Source organism: Schistocerca piceifrons, chromosome 1 (genome assembly GCF_021461385.2).
Source record: "Schistocerca piceifrons isolate TAMUIC-IGC-003096 chromosome 1, iqSchPice1.1, whole genome shotgun sequence".
NCBI classification, from domain to species: domain Eukaryota; kingdom Metazoa; phylum Arthropoda; class Insecta; order Orthoptera; family Acrididae; genus Schistocerca; species Schistocerca piceifrons.
The window spans coordinates 1,214,123,845-1,214,149,956 of record NC_060138.1 but is presented as its reverse complement, the minus strand read 5'-3'; the positions used below and the strand labels follow the sequence as shown (position 1 = coordinate 1,214,149,956).

The following is a 26,112-nucleotide window of genomic DNA, read 5'->3' as shown; positions in this document are numbered from 1 at the left end:
CAGATTCACTCAATAGAGCGCCCTTTTGTCAAAAAAACTTGAGCACGTAATATTTGTTAACACTGCTTGACGACCAACATCATGCCAGTGTCATTTTATGTCAATTTTTTCTCCACAAACATTTTTTTCATGAAGCGTAAATTGTGTGAAAATTATAAATATGTTGATGCAAAATCAGGTGTAAATTAACATGTGGACATAGGAAATTTGAGGGACTTCAAAAAATGTCGTAAATTGTGATAAAATGTTAATGCCAGGAACATAAAATCTGACATACCATGTACTCAGTTTGTTAATGTGTTCAGAATGTGATTCTCTGTACAATGTCTGTGCTCTGGTCTGAACCCAAAGATCATATCAAATTCAGAAATTTGGAGCAGTTGCAGATAGCAGAATGTGGCCTTATTAAAGATCATAAACTCCCCTCGAAGATACAAAGACGTTATACTTTTTCTTACTGGGACTTCATTATAACAAAAGTGGTTGAAATATAGATGTGTGTTTGTTGATTCACCACACACTGGTTATTTCCTTAGTGCAGCAGCTGGGGTACAGACAATAGGAGTGGACTGTTGACAAAGAACTAAAATTAAAAACTTGATTTCTGAGGGAAGTTGTGGTGCTGCTGACATTCTTCTTCTGCTCTATAATTCTTGCTGCTGACATTCTTCTTCTGCTCTATAATTCTGACATACTCTAGGTGATGTCACTCCATCAGTAGTAAGTCAGAGATCCACTGTATGATAAAACACACATCAGTCAGTCCCAGCATTCAGTTATCTCCTGATTAACAGTATGGAGAATATCATTCCATGTTAAGAGTTTTTAACTCCAACATGGTATGACTTGAACACTGAGAAAATTTTATGCCTCAATGACACAGCTTCAGCTGATCTATTACCTGATTGTGATTGTGTTGTCGTGTACTTAAATAATCAGTTCCTGTCTTTCAGAACTACATTTCATTGGGGTCAATTTAAGATAATGATGTGTATGCAGTTGGGCTTCAAATATCTGGTGATGATAAACACTTTCAGTTTTTGTCATATGTTTTTTCTAGACTTTAATGAGAAAGATGGGTGCAATCAGTTGTCAAACCTGTACAATCTCATCCCTTAGTTAAGTATTGTCAGGAATAGAAATAATTCTTTCCTGTTTGATGCAGTACATGTTATGCTCTGTGATGACTTTATAGAAGCTTATCGAGCAGTGCACTTTGTGAAGCGAAGTACGTAATATACGAAGTAAATAATCAGGTGACTTACTTGTGAGTACAGGAATTACTTCTGAAGCAGTACTATTAGAATCACAGAGCGTACCTTTGAGGTTATTTTTCCTCTTTTTGTGTCTTAACTACTGCTGTTAATATACATACGCAGTCTGTCGCACAGAAAAGATGACTGATTTTATGTAAGGGGCATTCAAAAAGAAATGAGCTGGAGGCATAATTACAGAAACCAGTACCTGTATGTTAGAAGTATTGACCATGGCTGTTGAGGCACTTGTCCCACTGTGACACAAGGCAGTGAATGGCTGTCAATGGCAGTCTCATAAAATTCCCGTGGTTGCTATGTTAACCAGTTCTGGACGTATAGCTGGACGTCGTCATCCGAGGTGAATCGTTTGCCCCTCAAGAGCCTTCTTAAGGGGACCAAAAATGGCGTAGTCACAGGTAGAGGTCCAGACTGTATGGAGGGTGGCAGAGAACCTCCCCTGTTGAATTTTTGCGGGAGTGGTGTGATTATGTTGGCTTTATGAGGCTTTGCATTGTCATGGAGCAGAATAAGATTGCGTGGTGGTTATTATTTGATTGCTTGGCAAAGGGTGATCAAGGTTTGTGAGTAATGCTGGGCATTCACTGTTGTCCCATGCTGCAGGAAGTGAATCAGAAGGAGGCCATCTTGGTGAAAGAACAACGTCAGCATAGGGGCAAACGATTCACCTCGGACGGTGAAGTCCAGCTGTACATGCAGAACTGGTTAACATCGCAGCCCTGGGAATTTTATGAGACAGCCATTCACCACCTTGTCACAATCGGACAAGTGTCTAAATAGCCAGGGTCAATATTTCTAATATGCAGGTACTGGTTTCTGTAATTATGCCTCCAGCTCATTTCTTTTTGAATGCCCCTTATATTTGTGGAACCACTGCTGCCATCTGTGATCTGATGCAAGAATTGAGTAGTGTAGTGTTTTGAATGCCTGCCATTTTACAATGAAGAGCACTGGCATCATAGACTGCTTGTAGTAAACAAAACTGTAACAGTATGTTTTGACCCTTGGTCGTGAAAAGAGTAATGGCGCAATGTGCAAACATTAAGTTTTGTTGCACAGTGGTTAAGAGTGCCACATGAACTTCTGAAATGGTACAGAGTGTTTATGGTAGTGAATCATTGAGTTGTAAAAACATTTTTAAGTGGTATGCAAGATTTCATGATGGCAGGAGAGCATTGAAGACGATTGACATCCAGTAGCATCAGCAACAGTTAGAGTTGAAGAAAATGTTTGAAAAGTGGCTGAAAATGATTGTTGTGCATCTACCAGGTCACTTGAGGAGTTCACTGGAATTCCTAAAACAAGTGTGCATTGAATTGAGACTGAAAATTTGTACAAAAAGATGATTTGTTGTCTCTTTGTGTCCCACTTACTCACGGATGTTCAAAAACATTGCAGAGTGGATGTCAAGACACTGCTTACAGTCATCTTTGATTCCAAAGAAATTATCCATAAGAAATTAACTCCAGAAGGTGAAATAATGCACATTATCAATTGGATGTTTTAACTTGTTTATGGGCGTTGCTTGTTCAGACGAGACCTGAATAGCACAACGAAGGAACATGGTGTTAGTTGCATGACAATGCTCCAGTGCACAAAAGCAAGATTGTACACCATTTGTTGGCTCAAAAAGGTATCATTATGTTTCACTACCCTCCTTATTCAATGAATATGGCTCATGCAACCTCTTGACTATTTCCCAAAGTGAAAATGGCGATGAAAGGAGGGCATTTCTACGTGATCTCGGATACTAGAAGGCTACGACAGTGGTCTTGAAGGCAATTCCAGTTGTTGACTATCAGAATTATTTTGAACAATTTCTCCAATGCTTGCAGTGCGTATTGACTCACAAGGAGACTGTTTTGAATAAACAAGACATGTACACTACAAGCAAATGTCATCTTGTGTTTTATTTCACGTCAGTCACCGTTTCTGTGGGATGGACTGTGTAACTAAGTAGCTCAAGGAAATTCTGTAAATCTGTCAATATCCACTAGATACTAATGTAATTTTGGGTGGAAGGTTATTGGTTTGCTGTACACCATAGTGTATAATTAATCTGTAATAGTGAAATTTAATTTTGTATAAAATCTCTTACTTCCCATACCACATTAAGCTTTTTTCTGTCTGTGAACACTTAGTCATACATTGAGAATGTATGTAGTGTTAGGTGTGGTCTGTGTTATAAAATCACAAAGATAAGTGCTCTTAACATGGATCAGTTGCAGTGGCAAGCAAGTAGGCTTTGTACCTTATTTGTTGTTGTTGTTGTAGTTGTAGAAAATATTGATTATAATTAGAATCTTCTGATAGCCTTGTGTTTATTACTGAATTATATTTTCACATGTTTTACACTGTTAATTTGTTCCAGCTGTGTTTACGAGATCGTGATTTGATTGGTGGTCTTGCATTTGAACATGAAGCAATTATGAGACTAATATCTGAAAGGTGTAACCGGTTAATTGTTGTTGTCTCTCCAAGCTTTCTTAAAAGTGAAGCAAACAAATTTTTTGTTACATTTGCTCAGGCTCTTGGCATTGGTAAGTACATAAAAAATGTGAGTGAACACTCATAAAACATGCTGATATAAACCAAATATGAAAAATAAGTATCACAATTGCAGAGAAGGTTAAAATGACTCTCTTTGAGGTGCTTGATTATTTGCCCAGACAAATTATTTCAGAAGGATATGGGGACTGTGGTAGTGAGGGGTGTCAGCATAGTCTACTGGGAGCTAATGGTCTTATTTTTTTTATGCTCTGTAATGTTGTTGGATGAGGTTTTTAGATAAGGGCTTCTGTTCTCATTTGTTCTTCCACATGTAAAAAAACAATTTATTGAATGTTGGGCTCCATAAGGTTCCCTTTCTGTGCAGTGACCGTGGAATATAAAATTGTAAAGAATGTAGCAACCAGTAGTAGTTGCTACATTCTTTGTAATTTTAAACAATTTATTGTTTTGAAACACATCGATATCAGTTCTGAAAATGTAAGTGAAATATGAGATAAGTGTTCTGTGCTAAAGTTCAAAGGCTGTAATTAAGAACATTTTTCAGAATGAATTTTCACTCTGCAGCAGAGCTTGCACTGATTTGAAATTTACTGGCAGATTGAAACTGTATGTTACATTGTGACTCAAAACTGGGACCGTTGCCTTTTTGTGGGCAAGTGCTATACCAACTGAGCTATCCTAAGACGAGTCAGAACCTGCCCTTACAGCTTTACTTTTGCCAATATCTCATCTCCTACCTCATAATCTTCACAGAAGCCTTAGGCTATAGCTAAGCCATGTCTCCACAATATCCTTCCTTGCTGTAGTGCTAACCCACAAGGTATGCAGGTGAAGTTCTGTGAAGTTCCAAAGTTAGGAGACAGGTACAGGTTGCAGTGGGGTGGGTTGGTCCCTCACTATCGTTTAAACAATCAGTCCACTTACCTGGATAGGTTTCAGCTTGCCTACCCCTTCACTCTGCAATGGTAGGTACTGGTTTAGCTGACAAAAGCAGTGTTGACAAAAATTTGGCTAAATGCCTACCACACACAGGCCATGTAACTCCAGTCTATGGGCAGAAGCTGAAATTTAGTTAAACTATAGGGCGATTGGGATTTTTGCATGACTCATTTGAAAAAAAGTCTAAAATTTGCTTTAAGTTGGTTTATTGTCTTTAAAACAAGGAAAAAGGTTATCAAGTCTGTATTTATTGTCCCAACATCAATTATGCAATGTTACTGACTGTCTCTGATACAAGTTCACACCCGAAACTAGACAGAAGATATTTAGTCCAACCCGATATTTTGAATGTCCTAAACAGTCACTGACCTACGACTGCTTGTAAGTTAACATATTCAGTCATTCAGTAGGCTGCTTGTAAGCTAGTGCTTGCCATAATGTCTCGTAATCCATATGAAACGTACCACATGGAGTTTCTGTACAATGTGAAATGTTCACATGTTAATATCTCCTAAAATAAACTACTTACAAACTTCAAACTTTCATAAAATACTCAAGACTGTAGTTCCTTTTTGTCAACGACACTAGAACCGCTCAAATGTGTGAATTTCTTCATTTTGGTACAAATTTGATCAGTGCATTGAAACGTAAGTGTTTACCATAAGACAGCTCCTGAGCGATTATCTTGACCCATAGATCTGAAGCCCAAAGTCCTATCAAACATGTGCGAAATGCTGAATTCCTTTTGGTTAGTATGTTAAACAACCAATGAGATCATCTGGAGCACTTCTATAATTGCGGTATTTTGAATGTCCACCAGTCAGATTACCACAGGTAATTTAGACTAGAAATCTTGTAAATCTGAAACTAAATTAAATTGAACGGAAACAAAATACGATTCCTTTTCACTAAGTAAATTACGGATAAATTTAATACTCGATGCCCCTTCTAGTAGCCTTTTACAAAATCAAACTCACTTGGTCGTACATAACAAATTCCTTTATTCTATAACAACTTTCTCACACATACATTTACATATTTTTAGTAAAATATCACACTATTGCTTTATGTATGTCCTCCATTCACTCTCTTAGTCTGTCCAAAACGCGACAAAATAATAATTTTCCAAAGTACTTCTAATTACTTCAGAAATCTGTAGTAATGAAACTAAAGAAAATTTCAGAAAATTTGATTGTACAAACCTATCCTCTTGTTTGTAGTTCCAGTTCATACTACTGATGAATCCATTACAGTCCCTAACTCAGTTTCATGGTTATTAAGTGTTTGTAAATTTTATATCTCTGAAGGTTTGATATTATTGATTTGAACAGTATGGTTGTGTTATCCATAGAATTTGACATACTAAGTCTGAAAAAGATATTTAATAGTACTTCTTCACATTCATAGATTTAGTGTGATTTGTGGAGTATTCATGTGATGTGAGTGTAATGTATTGCCTGTAGCGTTAGGCAAGCACACGGCTCGCTCGGCCGAGTAGCCAGCATCAGCTATGCGAGCATGAGAATCAAAATCTGCTCTCCTCCTGACCCTACAGCAAGCTACGCATTAAACACAAGATGACAGCTCATAATAATTTGCTAAATTACACACACCCCTATGAACCAGAAATTATTTTAAAGTATATTTGAGGTTCACATTACAGCAGAATTATTACCACTATGTAAATTTAGCCAAGCAAACAGAAACTAATTGCCCACTGATTCTTTACAAAATTTTGAATGCCAGAAAGCTTATTGAAAAATGAAAATGTACAAAACATTTAGCTCTGTTACAGTAATATAGTGAATTTTCATGGCTTGGGCTTTGTAGCAATATATCAAAACTATTTACAAAAATCACTACAAAATTCAATTTTTTTATTCTTTTTGAGAAAATAACTGTCCATTTGACAAAAATTATTAAAATTGTAATTTTTTTTTCAAGTTCCCTTCACCATAATACATTACTTTCCCATTTTCATAAAAAAAGAAATTTTTGTAATAAAAACGCACTATATTACTTCACTGAAACCATCTTTATATAAAAGGCACTTTGGTGGATGTCCTTCATTATGAATGTAAGCTATTGCCGAAATTGGCTATGGTGAGTGTTTATAAGAAAACTTTTAAAACATGACATAATCTACACTATGTAGAGATGCTATGGAGGGCCTCTCTCTTTTAACTAAGTAGACTTCTTCACAAACTTCTCACAAAATGTTGGTGTCTTTAAAATTACTTATTTGACAATAGTATGAGAGGGGAACTATTTCCTATGTTTCGCAAAAGTTTTTTCACTGTGGTGAGCATCTATAAAAATTGTATATTTTCAGCACGTACTTTTCGATGAAACAACATGGGAACTTTTCACATTTACTCTTACACCAATTCCACACCTGCGTACTAGGTAAACATCCACGTCCACTCATATGTCAGGCAGAAATGACTCTCGTATCTGGTTTACATAATGGGCATACTTGTAAAATACAGTATGTCTAAGCCAAACAGTCATTACTTTGCTTCCTGCAAAGAATAATGTTATACACATTTCTTCCAAATACGTGCACTATTTGTTTCTTGTCGTAATTGGTTCAGTTACAAAGACAGTTGCCTGTATTTCACTGACTTTACGTATCCGGTAGTAACATTACTCCACCGAAGTATTATTCAGTGTAAAGTGTTCTTTAGAAAAAATATTTTTCAGTAAAAAGTGAACTGATCTTTACTCGTCAAAAGTAAATGGTACGCTTAACTATCCCTATCTTTACCCAACTCAGATTCCAAAACAGCAATCATTAAAAGGCGCTTCAGACTCAATTTCACTCAAGCAAGTTACTGCTGAAAACATCTCTCTTTACTATGCAAGTTCTTCTCTTCTGATCATAAATCTTTCCAACTTTACTCTCAAATACTCATAATCACATTTCTCAACTTAAGAAAATCTTTACATATTAAGGTTAACACATACTGTTTCATAAGCTTTACACAATATATACAAATAAACAATGAATAAAGTTACTGAAAGCTCTTACAATAACTGCCTCAGTTTGCAGTTGTCATAATATACACAACATGTTCACCTTCATCTCTGTATGAAATCTCTTGGCTTTATACAACAATCATAACAGTACCGCCTCTGTACTGAAACTTTCTCATAAACAAGTAGAAGCACATTTAATTACACTTACATTTTACATTATTGTAGTCTACAAAACTTTCACATGTTCTCCTCACTCATTTCTCATCCTCTGTTTAGTGTGTTAGTACAGTTTTTAGTACTGAAATTTGCTCAAAAATGGTTTGTCAATGACTCTTACCTCCAACAAAACACTATGTGCACTACACACTCAAGATAGTGAAGAGAGAACAGATGATAGCAGAAGTTGTGAATGGAGAAGAGATAGGTTGACAATACAAAAATGAAAAGGAAATTATATTGCCAACAACTCAGGATGCCTATTGATCCTCAAATGCCTGACGTTCCAAAGAATGCCTTAAGGCGTTGTTGGTACCCCACTCTCTTTCTGTATACAGGATGTTACAAAAAGGTACGGCCAAACTTTCAGGAAACATTCCTCACACAGAAAGAAAGAAAATATATTATGTGGGCATGTATCCGGAAACACTTACTTTCCATGTTAGATCTCATTTTATTACTTCAAATCACATTAATCATGGAATGGAAACACACAGCAACAGAACGTACCAGCGTGACTTGAAACACTTTGTTACAGGAAATGTTCAAAATGTCCTCCGTTAGCGAGGATACATGCATCCACCCTCCATCGCATGGAATCCCTGATGCGCTGATGCAGCCCTGGAGAATGGCGTATTGTATCACAGCCGTCCACAATACGAACACGAAGAGTCTCCACCTTTGGTACCGGGGTTGCGTAGACAAGAGCTTTCGAATGCCCCCATAAATGAAAGTCAAGAGGGTTGAGGTCAGGAGAGTGCGGAGGCCATGGAATTGGTCCGCCTCCACCTATCCCTCGGTCACCGAATCTGTTGTTGAGAAGCGTACGAACACTTCGACTGAAATGTGCAGGAGCTCCATCGTGCATGAACCACATGTTATTTCGTACTTGTAAAGGCACATGTTCTAGCAGCACAGGTAGAGTATCCCTTATGAAATCATGATAATGTGCTCCATTGAGCGTAGGTGGAAGAACATGTGGCCCAATCAAGACATTACCAACAATGCCTGCCCAAACGTTCACAGAAAATCTGTGTTGATCACTGATTGTACAATTTCCTGCGGATTCTCGTCAGCCCACACACGTTGATTGTGAAAATTTACAATTTGATCACGTTGGAATGAAGCCTCATCTGTAAAGAGAACATTTGCACTGAAATGAGGATTGACACATTGTTGGATGAACCATTTGCAGAAGTGTATCCGTGGAGGCCAATCAGCTGCACACGCTGTACATGGTACGGAAAGAACTGGTTCTCCTGTAGCACTCTCCATACAGTGACGTGGTCAACGTTACATTGTACAGCAGCAACTTCTCTGACACTGACATTAGGGTTATCGTCAACTACACGAAGAATTGCCTCGTCCATTGCAGGTGTCCTCGTCAATCTAGGTCTTCCCCAGTCGCGAGTCATAGGCTGGAACGCTCCGTTCTCCCTAAGACGCCGATCAATTGCTTCGAACGTCTTCCTGTCGGGACACCTTCGTTCAGGAAATTTGTCTCGATACAAACGTACCGCGCCATGGCTATTGCCCCGTGCTAATCCATACATCAAATGGGCATCTGCCAACTCCGCATTTGTAAACATTGCACTGACTGCAAAACCACGTTCGTGATGAACACTAACCTGTTGATGCTACGTACTGATGTGCTTGATGCTAGTACTGTAGAGCAATGAGTCGGATGTCAACACAAGCAACGAAGTCAACATTACCTTCCTTCATTTGGGCCAACTGGCAGTGAATCGAGGAAGTACAGTACATACTGACGAAACTAAAATGAGCTCTAACATGGAAATTAAGCGTTTCCGGACACATGTTCACATAACATCTTTTCTTTATTTGTGTGTGAGGAATGTTTCCTGAAAGTTTGGCCGTACCTTTTTGTAACAACCTGTATACTTCTCTGTGGCAATAATGTTGGGTAGTCCTAACGGTTTGTGTGTCTTACAACATTCTATTTTATTGCACCGCTCTTTCCGGGTGCAAGTGGGTGCCGCCTCTAGTTCATCTTATATACAGGAAAATGGTGTCCCGCAGGGCTCGGTGTTGAGCGTCTCCTTATTTCTAGTGGCCACTAATGGTCTGGCTGCAGCCGTGGGGTCGTCGGTGTCTCCTTCTTTGTATGCCGACGACTTCTGCATCTCATTTGGCTCCACGACTACGGGAGTCGTCGAACGCAGGCTGCAAGTAGCCGTTCGCAAGGCAGCATCATGGGCTCTGACTCATGGTTTTCAGTTCTCTGCAGCCAAAACTCGAGTTATGCACTTCTGCAGGCGTCGGACGGTCCACCTTCATCCTGAACTTTACCTCGACGGGCACCTGCTTGAAGTGGTGGACACTTGCCGCTTCTTAGGACTCGTGTTTGATGCCCGGCTCACATGGATTCCTCATATTACTCAGCTGAAGCAAAAGTGCTGGTGGCACCTCAATGCCCTCCGCTGCCTCAGCCACACATCTTGGGGTGCGGATCGCTGCACGCTGTTGCGATTGTACAGAGCCCTTGTGCAGTCCAGGCTTGATTATGGGAGCCTGGCCTATGGGTCTGCATCACCCTCAGTGTTGAAGTTGTTAGACCCCATACACCACTGTGGGGTTTGGCTTGCAACTGGCGCTTTTTGTATGAGCCCCGTGGATAGTCTACTGGTGGAGGCCGGGGTTCCCCCGCAACGGATTTGCCGCCATAGACTGCTCGCCGACTATGCTGTCCACGTGCATTGCTCGCCGGGCCATCCCAATCGTCGCCTGCTTTTCCCTGTCACGGTCCTCCATCTGCCCGAACGGCGACCTCGGTCTGGGCTTTCCATAGCTGTCCGCGTCCAGTCCCTGCTGTCAGAACTGGGCTCATTCCCTCTTCTGCCTCCCTTCCGGGTCCGTGCACCTACGCCTCCCTGGTGTTTGCCCCGGCCGTCCGTCCGTCTGGACTTGGCACAGGGACCCAAGGACTCGGTTCCGCCTGTGGCCCTCCGTCGCCGTTTTCTTGTGCTCCTCGCCTCACTTCCGGGCTGTGAGACTGTCTACACTGATGGTTCCCTGGTTGATGGTTGCACTGCCTACGCTTTTGCTCACGCTGCCCATGTTGAACTGCGCTCCTTGTCGGCTGGCTGCAGTATTTTTACTGCAGAGCTGGTGGCCATATTGCGCGCTCTTGAGCATATGCGTTCCTGCTCAGGTACGTCCATCGTCATCTGCAGTGACTCCCTGAGCAGCCTCCAGGCCATCGACCGCTGCTATCCCTCTTCTCCTCTGGTGTCCTCTATTCGGGAGTCTGTTTCCACAATCACCCGCTCTGGAAGTTCGGTGGTCTTTGTTTGGACGCCAGGTCACGTTGGCATCCCAGGGAACGAACGTGTCGACAGGCTGGCCAAAGGGGCGATCGACGCCCCAGCTTTGGATATCGGCCTCCCAGCTCGAGATCAGCAGTTGGTGTTGCGCCGTAAGGTGCTTGGGATGTGGGCTGCTGAGTGGCGTGGCCTGACATCCCCGAATAAACTGCAGGCTGTTAAGGAGACGACCGATGTGTGGCGCTCCTCCCTGCGGGCTTCTCGCAGGGACTCTGTAATCCTGTGTCGGCTGCGCATCGGCCATACCTACCTGACGCACGGCCATCTTTTGCGTCAGGAGGATCCCCCCCTGTGTCGGTGTGGGTCCCGGCTGACGGTCGCCCACATTTTATTGGAGTGTCCCCGACTGCGCACCCTCCGGCAGTCTTTTAATCTCCCGGGCACTTTGCCTTTGATTTTATGCGACGATGCCTCCATGGCTGACAATGTTTTACATTTTATCCGTGGTAGTCCTTTTTATGGTTCCATTTAGGGGGTCCTGCACCTTTCCCTTTCTGTGTCTTTTGTCCTCGCGTCTCTCAATATTTGTTGCTGTTTTGATGTGTCATCGGATGGTTGACTCTTTCCCTTTTTTTGTTCTTGTGGTCAGTCAACCAGTCTCCGGCCATCTTGTTTTCTTCTGTTTCTTTCTGTCTGTTGTTCGTCTGTACTCTTCTTTTCTGTAGTGTTTGTTGCCTAATTTGTGTTCTTTAGTGCCGGGGGGGGGGGGGAGTCTCCTTCCCCTTGGGGTTTTACCTGCTCCGCGACTTTATGTCTCGCCTGTTTTTGGACTGGGGGACTGATGACCTTAGCTGTTTAGTCCCCCTTAAACATCCCAAAACCACCACCACCTCTTACAACATTCTAGCCTATAGGCATTTGGATGAGGCTTCTCCATCATTCTAAAATGACCCATATACTCAACTGCGAATTTCTTGGTTTTTGCAGATAGCTTTTTTGACTTTTCCGTAGTGCATCCATCGACTAGTATAAATATGTACTTGCAACCCCCGCTCCCTTGAAGTAGGCAATGGCCTAATTACAGGTTGACTGCCACTAAATCTAGTCTATTTTGAGGTTCTGCTGAATACATCTGTCATGGGACTATAAATGCTTTTGAACTTCACATGTTGCTGAAAATTTCCCTTTCACTCAACTTTTGAATGCATTTTCTGGCCCCATAATGGCCATTTTGTCAATGCATATAGTCTGTTAATAAAATGACTTATGGCTCTGAAAAGCAAAGTCACCAGTCTTCCCTAACCTTCTTTCTTTGTCTAAACAGTACACCTTGATTGAATCTATAATATTCTGCTAATTTTGGAAAATTTGGATGACCTATTGTGCTTTTAACTAATTTCAGCTTATTATTTTGGTTTTTGTCCTCTCCTCATGTCATTACAGATTCTATTCAGTTGTGTCCTTCCACTTCAATGTGGATTGTTATATTAAAAATGTGTACCTCTTCTGGATCTCATCTAGGTTCTATTTTCTCTTGGTTTTCCTCCATATTGCATGGCAATGCATCGGCTATCACATTCTCAGAACCCTTAATATATTTGATTTCTGTATCAAACTGCTGTAAATACAATGCCCACCTTGTTAATCTTGATATTTTAACTTGCAAGTTTGCAAAAAATCAAAGCATGGTGGTCACTGTATATAATTACTTTATAGCCTAAAAGGTAATGTTGAAATTTCTGTAACCAAATGTTATGGCGAGAGCTTCTAATTCAGCTATACCATAGTTCTTCTCAGCCTGTTGCAAAGACCTGCTAGCAAACATTGTTGTGTTGTGGGCTTTTCGCCTTGGTTTCCAATTTGAAACAATTCCACCCCCAGACCATACTCACACGCATCTGATACTAGGGAGAAAGGCTTGGAGAAATCGGGATGATTCAAAATTTTACTGTTTACCAAAGCTGCCTCGAGTTCCTCAAAGGTGTTCTGACAGACTTCTGTCCACCTTTACAATGTATTCTTTTTCAATAAATCTCTTAAACAAGGTGCATTGAACAATTGTCCCAGCATGAGTTTTCGATAAAACCTAAATCATCCAAACATTCCCTTGAAGTCTCTTCTATTTGCAAGCACTGCCAACTCTCAGATAGCTTTCATCTTGTGAGGGTCTTGGATTATCCCCCCTCCACTGACAATTTGTTCCAAGAATTTTATTTCTTTCTCCATAAGCCCCTCTCTGTGGCTTCCAAAATTCTATCCAGTAACATGCCCTGTTTGTCCCAAGTGAAAGTTGAAATTAATTACCATCCACATACACAGTTATTCGCTTCAACAATTCGTCACCTAATTTTTGGGACTTCGCCCTGGTGAAAGCGCAAACACTGATATTAAAACCAAAGGGAACTACTTTATACTGATAACATTGCCCCTCAAATAGGAAAGATATATATATCCATGATTCTTTTGCTAATGGAAGAGTCCAGTAACCACAAGTTATCCATAGTGGTGAAAAATTTCACACCTTTAAATTTCTGTAATAGTTTCCCTATATTTTTGGGCCTGTCACTTTCTAGCAATATTATTTTGTTCAAAGCTCTTGCATCCAACATGAGCCTAGTATGTACACAAATTCCCTTTTTGATGACATCTTATTTAAGCATTTTCTGAATCGTTTCCCTTACAGATTCTTTATGCACCTTTGCAATCACATAAGGGTTTTTTTTTTTTTTTTTTTTTTTTTTTTTTTTTTTTTTTTTTTTTTTTTTTTTTTACCATTAGATAACATTTATAATCTTTGATTAGTTATCAAAAAATATGTCCTGGTGTCTACTTAAAACATGTTTTATCTCATTTTTCTCGGTTTCTGTCAAATCCCATCACTGCTCTTTTCTTTCATTTTTTTCATTTTTTGCTTCAATTCGGATCGTGATGTTTTCTGATTCATCAGGATCCATTTCCTTCCTGTCTCCAAATTCATTGTACCCCACGATATCCTCTCTTTTTCCTGCAGCAACGTGTAGTACATACATTGCTCATCTGCCGGATATTGCTTTCTTCCTCCTTTGACACTGTTAAACACCTTCTGTCTACGGTAATGACAGCCTTGTTATTTCCAAAATCAACCTTCCCTTTGCATTTTTGCAAAATCTCTCTCTCATCTCACATCCTCACACTTAACCTGAAAATTATCACGAAGTTCTGGTACAGTTGCTCACCCTAAATCTTTACAGGTAACATGATCTTGTGAGTTACTGTGTTCTTGCTTCTACCTGTGGTCACTACACTGTTTATTCCAGATGGGCATAATAATTATTTCTTTCCAATTTGGAATAGCATTTACAAATTTTTTTGACTCTGCACATACTTCTGAACTATTACCACGTAAGCAAGGAACTTTTTCACCAAAAACTGCAACCTCTGTTATCGGTTGTCCTGATGATTCTTCAACTGTTTCAGAATCTGGTTCTTCCAATAAATCCCACAGTACCTCATATCTGTTAAATCCTCTATTTTCTGTGGAAATAACTGTCTCCTCATCCTCTGGATCTTCCTCTGTGGTTATTAGATCTCTACATTCCTATTCTCTGTGATTGTTAGATCTCTGCATGCCTATTTGTTTAATTGCACTTAATTTTGCATAGTAGAAACCCTATAATCTCTGTTATTATTTTCCTCTTCTTTCAGACGATTCTCTATCTTTTCCAAGTAACCAGTGAACTTTTCAGCGTCCTCTCAGGGCGCAGAAATTATTTTATTTAGCCAGTACAAAGGCACTGTCGGGCTGGGTTAGCACTTGGATGGGTGACCATCCAGTCTGCTGAGTGCTGTTGCAAGCGGGGTGCACTCAGCAGCCCTTGTGAGGCAAACTGAAGAGCTAACTGATTGAGAAGTAGCGGCTCCAATCTCTTGAGCTGACATACAACCAGGAGAGTGGTATGCTGACCAAATGCACCTCCAAATCCTTATTCAGTAATGCCTGTGGGCTGAGGATGACACAGCAGCCAGCCTTCATGGCGTGTTCGGGCGGAGTTTAGTTTTAGGACAAAGGCAGCTTGTTTTTTTAACCCCATTATAATTTGTTTGGATTCTAGCACCTTAGTCATGTAAGAATATGTAGTTGTCCACTTCTGCACAAACCTCTTAATGGTGTCTTTCTGTAGGTTAAACTTTCCACCTGACCAAAAGCTATTCAGTACTTCCATCTGTTGTCTTTCTCCCCAATATCCCTCAAAGAAATTCTGTTTAAAACTGTGCATACTGTCATACTTGTCTACAGCTAAATTTCTGCAAACATGAGCTTCTCCCATAATATTAGATACCAGAAAGCCTATTTCTGTTTGTCATTCCATGAGCTAGGCAACACATCCTCAGAATCAGTCCAGAACTCTTTTGAATGCACACTCTTATTGGGATCAAATCTCAAAAATTGTCTGTGGTTGACATGGAAAATTTCAGATGATTCTGCAACACTATTATTACGTGACCACTACTGTTAGTAATTATCTGTTCTACATTTGTTAGTCTAGTGTCATGTTCTTGTAGGTTACCACTTCCTGCTGTACTAAATTCTGACAGGCTAGTTTGTAAATCAGTTATTCTTGGATACACTTGTCTTCCAAACAGTCACTTTCCTCCTTAACGTTATCAGCCAGAATTTTATGATCCCTCTTACACTGTTTTTCAATATGATCTTTTTGGGCCTGTAATTTATTCAAGTCAGCATGTAACTGTTCACCTAGCTGTTTACTAACTTCAGCAACTTGCTTTATGTGGGTAGTTTGTGCACATTTTACTGTTACAGTATCATTCTTACATGGTTGTTTCATATGGCAAATTTGTACTTTCATGCTTTTGATGAGCTGTGATATCTCATTTTATACAGAATCACTTAAGCCTGAAATCCTGTGATCTATTTTCCCTTAACTACCTCTTTAAAAATTTTCAATTTATTGTCATGTTCTGACTGTTTTATAAACCTCTAATTAATTTCAGAAATTAATCCACTTATTTTTCCACTTATTTTACTATCCACAACAGACCCAAGTTTGTTCATTTTCGTATTCATATTACTTATATAAGTACAAAGTCCATTTATTTTACTATTCGTTTCGTTACCCAGGCCATTTATTTTAGATCTCACTCCATTCATAATACTATTGCTAATACTGCCCATCTGTTTCATAATGTTCAGAACAGTCACATTACCACTAGTTTAGACCAAGTGTGGTGCAGTAGCTAGCACACTGGACTCGTCTTCGGGATTACAATGGTTAAATACAGCGTCTGGCCACTCTGATGTAAGTTTTCTGTGACTTCCCTAAATCGCACCAGAATGCCGGGAGAGTTCCTCTGAAAGGGCAGGGTCAACTTCCTTCCCTGCTCTTTCCTAATCCGATGAGATTGATGACCTCACTGTCTGGTCTCCTTCCCCAAAACAACCAAACCCATTAGTTTAGAGCAGAAATCTTGTAATTCTGAAACTAAATAAAATTCAATGGAAACAAAATATGGTTCCTCTCCACGAAATAAATTACTAATAAATTTAATACTCAGTGCTCCTTCTAGCTGCCTTTTACTAACTCAAACTCATTCGGACATACATCACTAATTTGCCTATTCCACAACAACTTCCTCATGCATACATTTACATAGTTTTAATAAAATATCGCACTCTCACTTTACATATGTCCTCCATTCACTCTCTGTATCACCAAAATACAAAGAAATAATAATTTTCCAAAGCACTTCTAATTATGTCAGATATCAGTGGTAACGAAACTAAAGAAAATTCCAGAAAATTAGATTATATAAACCTATCCTCTTGGTTGTAGTTTAGATTGATACTATAGATGTGTACATTACAGTCCCTAACACAGTTTCACAACACCAGCACGGTTATTATGTATTGTAGGTAGAATTTATATCTCCTGAAGTATTGAAGATACTTATTTGAAATTTTAGCAGTATGGTTCTGTTATCCATAGACTGTGGTATACTAAGTATGAAAAAGATAGATTAATATTTAATAATACTTCTGCAGATTCATAGTGTATGTGTAACGCATTGCACACAGCATTAGACTAGTACATGACTCGCTGGTCCAGCAGCCAGCATCAGCTGCGCCAGCATGAGAGCGGAACTCTGCTCTCCTCCCAGCTCCACGGCATGCTATGCTTTCAACGCAAGATAATAACTAAAATAATTTGCTATTTTACAAGGTGTAAGTAAAAATGTCCCAGTCCCACACTTTTAATATGCCAAGGAGTTTCAAGAATGTTTTTGTTGCACATTTAAGAGGTGACATGGATGAAACAAAAATTTTCTATTTTTTCGTCCCTGAAATCTCTGCATTATCACTTTTCCAAAATTTGGGCATTGTGTGAGTTGCTATTGGGTTTTTCTTAACTGACTTGCTCCAAGTACTATAAGCAAATGAAATATCTATCTCAGAACAAGCCCTTTACTGAGGGAATAACAAAGACACATTAAAGACTAACACAGAAATCTTTGGCAGTGCACTGCTACAAAATTGCATCTTCTTTGGCACAAGTATTCGCACTGGCTGTGGGGAAAAGCAAGATTGTGAACAGTTCCCATTTACTTTGGTTAAGCTAGAATGGTATTGTGTGGCACTTAACCAGGAAGAGTTTTCCAATGATACTGTCAAATTGGCCAATGATACTGTCAAATTGGCACAAAATACAAAAACTTATTAGGAAGAACATTCAAATTTTCAGGGCCCTACTAAATGAGCTGCATCTTTCACCATGTTCCTGTCTGAAATTCAGGCCACATTCTTTGCTTTACAATAGCTTCCAGGCAATGTTAGATTCACCATTGAATTCCACTATATCGGTTTTGCTGGAACACATTTTAGCCGAAAAATATTGAACATACTGTCTCCAAGAAAAAGTACTGGGAGGGAAGATCTAAAGTACCCAGTGTGTACTTCACAAACAGTTATACTCTGCATTATGTGGAGCATGCCATATTAATATTAGCCACTCCCTATTGTGTTCAGTTCACGTGTGGCGTGAAGAGTAAATGATGACACGCCATTGTATATAAATTAATGTTTCTCGTATTTTCCTCATGGCCCCTGTGTGAGATTCACAACAGTAGTAGTCTGCCTCAAATGTTGCAGCCTAGTGAGGTGATGCAGTGGCTGAGGTACTGGTTTCACATTCCGTAGTAGAGTGGTTCAAATCAGTGCAAATTTATACACACTTGCAATTTTTGTTAACTCCCTAATTTGCTTCAGGCAGACAGTTCTGCAAAGTTTACTAGCTTCACATTCCACAATGTTCTGTGTACTCTTGGCAGTCCTTATTGTAACCTCTTATTTGAGCCTTCATTCTAGAAAGATTTGCTGTCAGCATATATCACACCATCTAATCCAATAACAGAAAGATCAGCGTTTGTAGTACTGTCAAAAAATACCTTTTTAATTTCAGCTTCTCAAAATGAACTTTCATTGTTGACTCCATTTTTTTGGACTTTTTGTGTTATGTAGGACCACTGCAACAGTTTCGCATGATCACAGATGCAAATAATAAATTAATATAATACTTATGAATATAATAGAGGGAAACATTCCATGTGGGAAAAATATATATAAAAACAAAGATGATGAGACTTACCAAACAAAAGTGCTGGCGGGTCGATAGACACACAAACACACACACAAAATTCTAGCTTTCCCAACCAACGGTCAACCGTTGGTTGCGAAAGCTAGAATTTTGTGTGTATTTGTGTTTGTTTTGTGTGTCTATCGACCCGCCATCGCTTTTGTTTGGTAATATAATACTTAATTAGACCTCAACCTTTAGTGCATACAAAACACATTAAGACTTTAATGAGGTAAAAGAATAAGCTGTCTTTATAAATGGATATAGCATAAGGAACAATTTCAAGGTTGTGAGGAAAATTTGTGTATTAATTACTGTGATATCTTGAATTCATGGCTATTGATTCAGTTTATGATATCAGTACTAACAACTCTTGGGGAACTAGGTATTAAGTTAACCTGTTTGAGTGTATTGAAGATTGTGTGTGTCAGCTACACTGCTTCCATTAAGCTTTAACAGCCTAGTAAGAAATCCAGAATTGAAAGAGGAACCTGACATGGAGATTACACATCATCGGAATTATATTCAGCAGTCCTAAGTGAAGTTATCAGAGCCTTAAACTGCAAAAACAAAGAAGGAACACATGTTGATTTACTTCAACAGTGAATGGAAGAAAGTAGGATGACAGTCTATTAAATAAGACAAAAGTAATTTATGAGCAATGTATCAAAACCAAACAGTACAAATTAACACTGAAGTTGAAGAACCATTTGATTAGTAATTGTATGTAGGGCAGTTGAAGATGATTACTGGATGAACAGCAGAAAAGTAAAAATTGAATGGTGGTCTTACAGAAAACTAAATAGCATTTCAAAAATAAAACTTAAGGTTTGTACGAAAAGCAGGGTTTACCATCAGTGTGTACCAGCAGTTTTAATTATTGCAGTGAAACATGGAATTTTTTAGTGTGAAATCCACTCAGAAACTGATAGTGGTGAGATACATTTTATGGGCTGCTGGGTAAGAGACAGGGTAAAGAAACAAATGCATCAGGGATCAGAATGGAGGGGAAGACATGAATATGATGACACTGAAGAGATGTAATGGAGCTGAGCAGGACATGTAGCCAGACAAATGGATAGTAGGTGGATGTCAATACAGAGGTGATGACCTGATGACATTTAAAAACATATAGCACCAATGTGAATGTCTATAGCTGGAAACTGTAATATAGAAAGTATAGCAGAAGCCTTTACCCACAAGTGCTTGTGGTTCTTTTCCAATCCCAACCTGCCTCTCAAGGTTTCAGGTGGAGGAGGGACAGGCAGAGAGAGGGTGGAGGTGGGGGTGGACAGGCAGAGAGAGAGGGTGGAGGTGGGGGTGGACAGGCAGAGAGAGAGAGAGTGGAGGTGGGGGTGGACAGGCAGAGAGAGGGAGTGGAGGTGGAGGTGGACAGGCAGAGAGAGAGAGTGGAGGTGGGGGTGGACAGGCAGAGAGAGAGAGTGGAGGTGGGGGTGGACAGGCAGAGAGAGAGAGTGGAGGTGGGGGTGGACAGGCAGAGAGAGGGTAGAGGGTGGGTTGGACACAGAAAGATGCCAGGAACACAAGGTGGGAAACGGGCAAATAGAGGGGGCATCCAAAAGGGCAGAGAGACTAAGCACATGGGCAGAGGTAGAGGACAGACAGAGAAAGGGGTGAGGAACAGGGGATGACAGTGCCCAGGGATGGGGGCGAATGAAGCAACAGAACTGGCAAAAAACGGGATGGGGGAGGAAACCAACAGAGAGGGGGTGATACAGGCAGAGGGGATGGACACACCATAGAGAAGGGGCCATAAGGGGAAGGGGGGGGGGGAAGGTAGAGACAAAGTGAGGGAGGGGTAGAGGCTAAAGGGGACAGAGAGAGGCAATTAGGGAGGGGCAGCCAGAGAAAGAGAGAAGAGGTGGTGACAGAGAGAAAGGGGAGGCAGATGAGATGGACAAAGAGGGGGGCAGCACAGGGACGGACAAGGGGGGGGGGATGGCATGGACACAGAGGTGTGAGAAGAGGGGCACAAAGAGCGAGGGAAGAGCAGGAGATGGACAGAGTGGGGGTTATGATGTACAGAGAGAGCGGGGGGGGGGGGGGGGAGATTCTTCAAGACAGGCAACAAGATATGGACAGAGAGAGGAGGAAGAGGAAATGGGCAGAGAGAGGTGGGAGGATTGAGAGGTGGAGGAAGCAGGTGGAAAATGGAAGAGGTATAGTTGCTATGTAGAAAAGGAAAAGGGTGTGGGTGAAGATGAACAGAGAGGGCAAAGGTGAAGCTGAACCTTAGAGTGGGTAGGATGAGGTGGATGGAGGGAGTGAGGAGAAGGAGATGAAAAGAAAGAGGGACAGGAGGGGACCTGGAAAGAAAGACGGCCAGGAGGAGATGTGTGTAACTTATGTGCCATACTCAAGCAAAGTATAGCAAGTTATAATTAAAAACAGAAATCAAAGGAGAGGCAATTGGAAAGGAAATTACATTAAAAGTTTCCTCACCACACCAAGTATATATGCAGTTATTTGAAGAAGCAAAGGAACTACCTCAGAATTTAACTCCAACATTGCTCGTATACAGGGTGGAGAAAATGTGTGTCCCGGAATTTTAAGCCTGAATACCTGAAGCCAGTAGGAACCAAAATTACTAATGTTGTGTAGGTTGACATTGCACAATTTTTAAACTATGAAAACTTGGTGCCACGCACTCAGATTGGCCGTGGGAGTGCACTGTTGCCGGATGCTCTGGACAGCACATGACCACAAATGCTTTGCCTGCCGGAGATCGCGATCTATCCAAGGTGGCTCACATGCTCGTTGGTAGCTCACCAGCCTTCCACTCTAGCCAGGGGGCGAATCTGCCACATTCCCGACACGTCCATTGTAGTTTCATGATAAGAGATACTGGGAACAAACCGGTCAACAGCTGTTAGTTCGCTTTTTTCTTTGTGTGTGTGTGTGTGTGTGTGTGTGTGTGTGTGTGTGTGTGTGTGTGTGTGTGTGTGTGTAGCTAGGACGTTGTTTACTTAAAGCAGGTGCTCGAACTGGTGACTCTCTGATGCGACACAAGCTTGGTAATGTCAAGACGGTGTTTTGACGAAATCTTTCAAAGATTCTTGGTATTTCCCTGATGTCAATGGTGGCATGCTGAATACGATCCATTAATTCCTCTTCGTTTCTAAGTGGTTCTCATCCTGGTGGGTGAACTAGAACCTTGAATAATCCCCACAGGAAAAAGTCCGGTGGCGTTGGGTCTGGTGATTGCAGTGTCCATGTGCTAGGAGCACCTCTGCCAATTACCTGACCGTCAAAGGGTTCATTTAAATATCCGCACACAGCACGAGTGTTATAATTGGGTGCCCCTTCATGCTGCAACCACATGCGTAACCGTATGTCCAGGGGAAAATCTTCCAGCAGGCCAGGTAGAGTTTCTTGCAAAAAGTGAAGGTAATACACCCCGGTAAGTGGAGTAGGTAGACAGTCCGGCCCAATCATATGGTCACCCAAAATGATTGCCTACATATTGAGCGAAAATTGTTGCTGGTGTCTGTGGACATATGCGGCATGAGGATTTGCTCTTGCCGTTCCGATGGAAGGTGCACTCGTCGGTAAACATTGGGGTGCCAGTGAAAGAAGGCACTGAGAAGACAAGGATAAAATGAACTGGAGCCGCAACAGCTCACCACTCCCTCCCAGTCTGTCCCTCCTCCATTCCCTCCCTGTGTGTCCCTCCTTCACCCTCTCTTCTTGGTCCAGCCATATGAATCACATGTATAAACACTGAAAGGCATTCTGGTACTATCCACAGAACACATCTGTCATGCTGGGCAGCCTAGATGTAAGGGGATGCGAACACTTCTCACCCCTACCACTATGGGAGCTGGGTGGTTCTTATCCCCACAGTACTTCTTTCCAGACAGTAAATAGTAGTGTGCACTGAATTTGGCCGAAATCGATCCAGTGATTTAGGACATGTTGAACACACACACACACACACACACACACACACACACACACAGACAGACAGACAGACACGCCTCCCCTCTGCAGCAGTCTTCAGACCCGTTTGACGTGGTCCATTGTGAATTGTGCAAAGCTCTTCATCTCAGAATACCGCCGTACCTCTTCAATTATTTGTTGTTTGTATTCTAACCTCTGTTATTTCCTACAGTTTTTACCTCTACAGCTCCTCCTCTTACCACAGATAATATGCCCCATTGTGTTAACACACATTTATCATCCTGTCCCTTCTTCTAATCAGTGCTTTCCACATGTCCCTTTCTTCATCAATTCTGCAGAGAACCACCTCATTCCTTATTAGTCTACCTAATTTTCTGCATCCTTCTAATGCACCACATCTCAAATGCTTCACAAAAGTTAACTTAAGTTCCCCATTTGAAAAAGCTGTATGCAACCAAATACACTGTGTGTGCATATAATGAGGGCATTTTCAGATTTTGCATTGCTTATTTGTCTTGTGTTCATACCTTCAAACTTAATCTCAAACAAGAATTTTATTGAGATCTCAGGCTTCCCCGGCGAACGTGCTGTATCCAAGGTTCTCGGGTGTCCAGCCGGATCCGTTCATCAAAGTTCCACGATATTTCGGTGGATAACCGTGGTGCTGATGGAATGATCTGTCTGCACTGTGTCCATGGTTGTTATGTCTGTGGGGTCCCGAGTCGTACCCTGGCGCGGGCAGCCGGCGGGGTGCCACGTGGTGGGAGGGGGGGGGGGGGGGGAAGCTGCAGCCACGCCCGGTGGTAGGCGCAGTCCATCTCCGTCCGCCGTGGCGGAAGGCTGTCGCGTCCGCTCGTGCCGTTGCTCTTTGATGGTGTTCAATAACTGTTTCCAGGCCTTGCTAAGTTGAAACCCGGTGTCCCTGTTGATGAGGTTATCTGTTACTCTGGTTTCAACCCAGTGTTCTGCTAGGGCCGAATGGCTGGGTTGGCGTAAGCGGGTGTGATGTTAGTGTTCTTTGCATCAGTCCTCGACCGTGCGAACTGTTTGGCCGATATAGGATTTACCACAGCCGCACGGGATTTTGTATACGCCCACTTTCTTCAGCCCTACGTCATCTTTTGCCGTTCCTAGTAGGTCACAAATCTTTGCTGGTGGCCGGAAGGCTGTGTCAATCTTGTGTCACCTTAACAGTCTCCCTATTTTTGACGACATGTTGCCAGCAAACGGCAGAGAGACCAGAGCTTGCTTCTCTTCTTCGGGTTGTTCCTCATCTCGGTTCTTGCTGCACTTCTGTTGTCAGAAGGCCCTTTGGATTTGCCGGTTGCCATACCCATTCTAGCGGAACACGGTCTCCAGGTGTTTGAGTTCCGTTGGCAAGTTCTGTTCATCAGAGATCGAGTGTGCTCCATGTACCAAGGTGTCGAGCATTCCATTAAGCTGCGCCGGATGGTGGCAGATGGAGGCATGTAAGTACAGGTCAGTGTGTGTAGGCTTGCGGTACACACTGTGACCCAGTGAGCCATCAGACCTACGTTCCACTAGGACATCAAGAAAGGGTAGTTTTCCATCTTTCTCAGTCTCCATCGTGAACCAAATGTTACTGTGGACCGAATTTAGATGTTGTAGAAAAATCTGTAGCTGTTCCTGTCCATGTGGCCAGATGGCGAACGTGTTGTCCACGTAGCGAAAGAAGCATACAGGTTTCAGTTCGGCAGCTTCCAGTGCTTCCTCTTTGAAACTCTCCATGAACAGGTTGGCCATCACTGGGGATAGTGGGCATGTTTTATATGTGTATTCCAATATAGCATCTGCAAATGTCAGCTTTTGATGTAGAAAGTGTTCCTGTACTGTATTTGTTAACATTTCCTGTCTTACTGCTGAAATCCGATGGAACTCTGTATTGTTTCCATACGTGTGAATGCTTCACAATATGGAATTCTTCTGTATGTTGTTGCAGAACACATCCTGCTCTGTATCCTTGTTAGTTTTCCCATCCTGTGTGAGGATGATGATACTGTTGAAGGGAGAATTTCTTGTCAAAGTCTCCATATGGGGCGCATTTTTTTAATCTGTAAGATAGGTTCAATTCAGGCACACTCCACTGCAGAGTGAAGGTAATTAAGATGGTTTTTAAAATAATTCATGGAAAGACACTAAAAGACAGGAAGCTAAGTCAAAGCCTTTTCAAAACTTTGTTTCTTAAAAAAAGTGCAGCACACATTTCTGCTGTTATTCTTACTGTAAGAATTATTAGTAATTGTAGTATATATTTTTTCATCGCCTCTTGTTTTCAGATCAGAAGCACCGGAAAGTTGTACCTGTGCTGTATCAGAAGTGCCAACTACCTCCTGAGCTGAGTTACTACTTCCTACTGGACTTCACTCGACCTGGCCACCTCTGGAATTTCTGGGAGAAACTGCACGATTCTATTGCAGCTCCGAGTGCAAATAGCAGGACCACAAGAGACTTCAGCAGGTGCTGCGACAGTACTTTTTTTTAATATACTATATTGGAGAATTAGCACCTCATGTGTACAGTGTGTGTGTGTTCAGAGGGAGAGGCTCACAAGCAGTTAGGCCAACTGCTGACTGCCAGTTGCTTGTAACCAGTTGAGTATTCAGCATTTTGAATCTCCTTAATTGGAACAGTAATGAAGTTGGTGATTTTTTTTAAATCCCAATTGTTTTCAGATCTGGAGACAAAACATGGAGGGCCGTTTTACAACAGAGCTGAAGCAATAGTCCATAGAATTGAGGCATTCAACATTGCCAAAGAAAGAAAAGTTCAAACAAATAATTTCAGCTAAAATAATGAAATGCCCCCCCCCCCCCTCCCATGGTAACACAATCAGTTCTAAGCCATGTTGTGAGGTCTTAATGAAACTGTGCCAAAAAATCCAAATCAAAAGCTTTGTAAAGCTTAGTGAAGGGATGATTTTTCTTTTTTTCCATCGTTTTTCATGACATTGTCGATCTATATTACATGTCAGTGAATGTAGGATCTCAATACATCTGGATCACCTTTGCGGTTGAAACTTTCTTAACCTCTGATTTCTCCATTGAAAACTCTGTGTCTATGTGAAAAAGGAAAATTCAACAAGATAAGAACCAAATGCCACCACAAGTCACATTTCCTGCTGCTCATCACACCTAAACCCAGTTCTTACTTCTCATTGCCAACCATGAGTACTTCGTGCCTCAGAGTGAAGAATATCCAGCCTTCCTACACACAAAGCAACCCACAGGGAATAATTGGGTGCACAGAGCACTACACCCCAATAAGTTGCATTGATTACACGTAACCAGTTGTAAGTCTCCATCTGTTCCTTCACTTTGTCCTTTAAAGATACACAAATCA

General features: G+C 41.3%; 1 protein-coding gene across 1 annotated transcript in view; it reads left to right on the top strand.

The window, feature by feature from the left end:
* Window positions 1–26,112, top strand: part of LOC124802673 (myeloid differentiation primary response protein MyD88) — a 108,322-nt gene that overhangs the window by 51,822 nt on the left and 30,388 nt on the right. Inside the window, exons 6-7 of the mRNA XM_047263593.1 lie at window positions 3,646–3,814; window positions 25,050–25,230. Coding sequence (XP_047119549.1) covers window positions 3,646–3,814; window positions 25,050–25,230 — 350 coding nt within the window. The remainder of the gene's footprint in view (window positions 1–3,645; window positions 3,815–25,049; window positions 25,231–26,112) is intronic.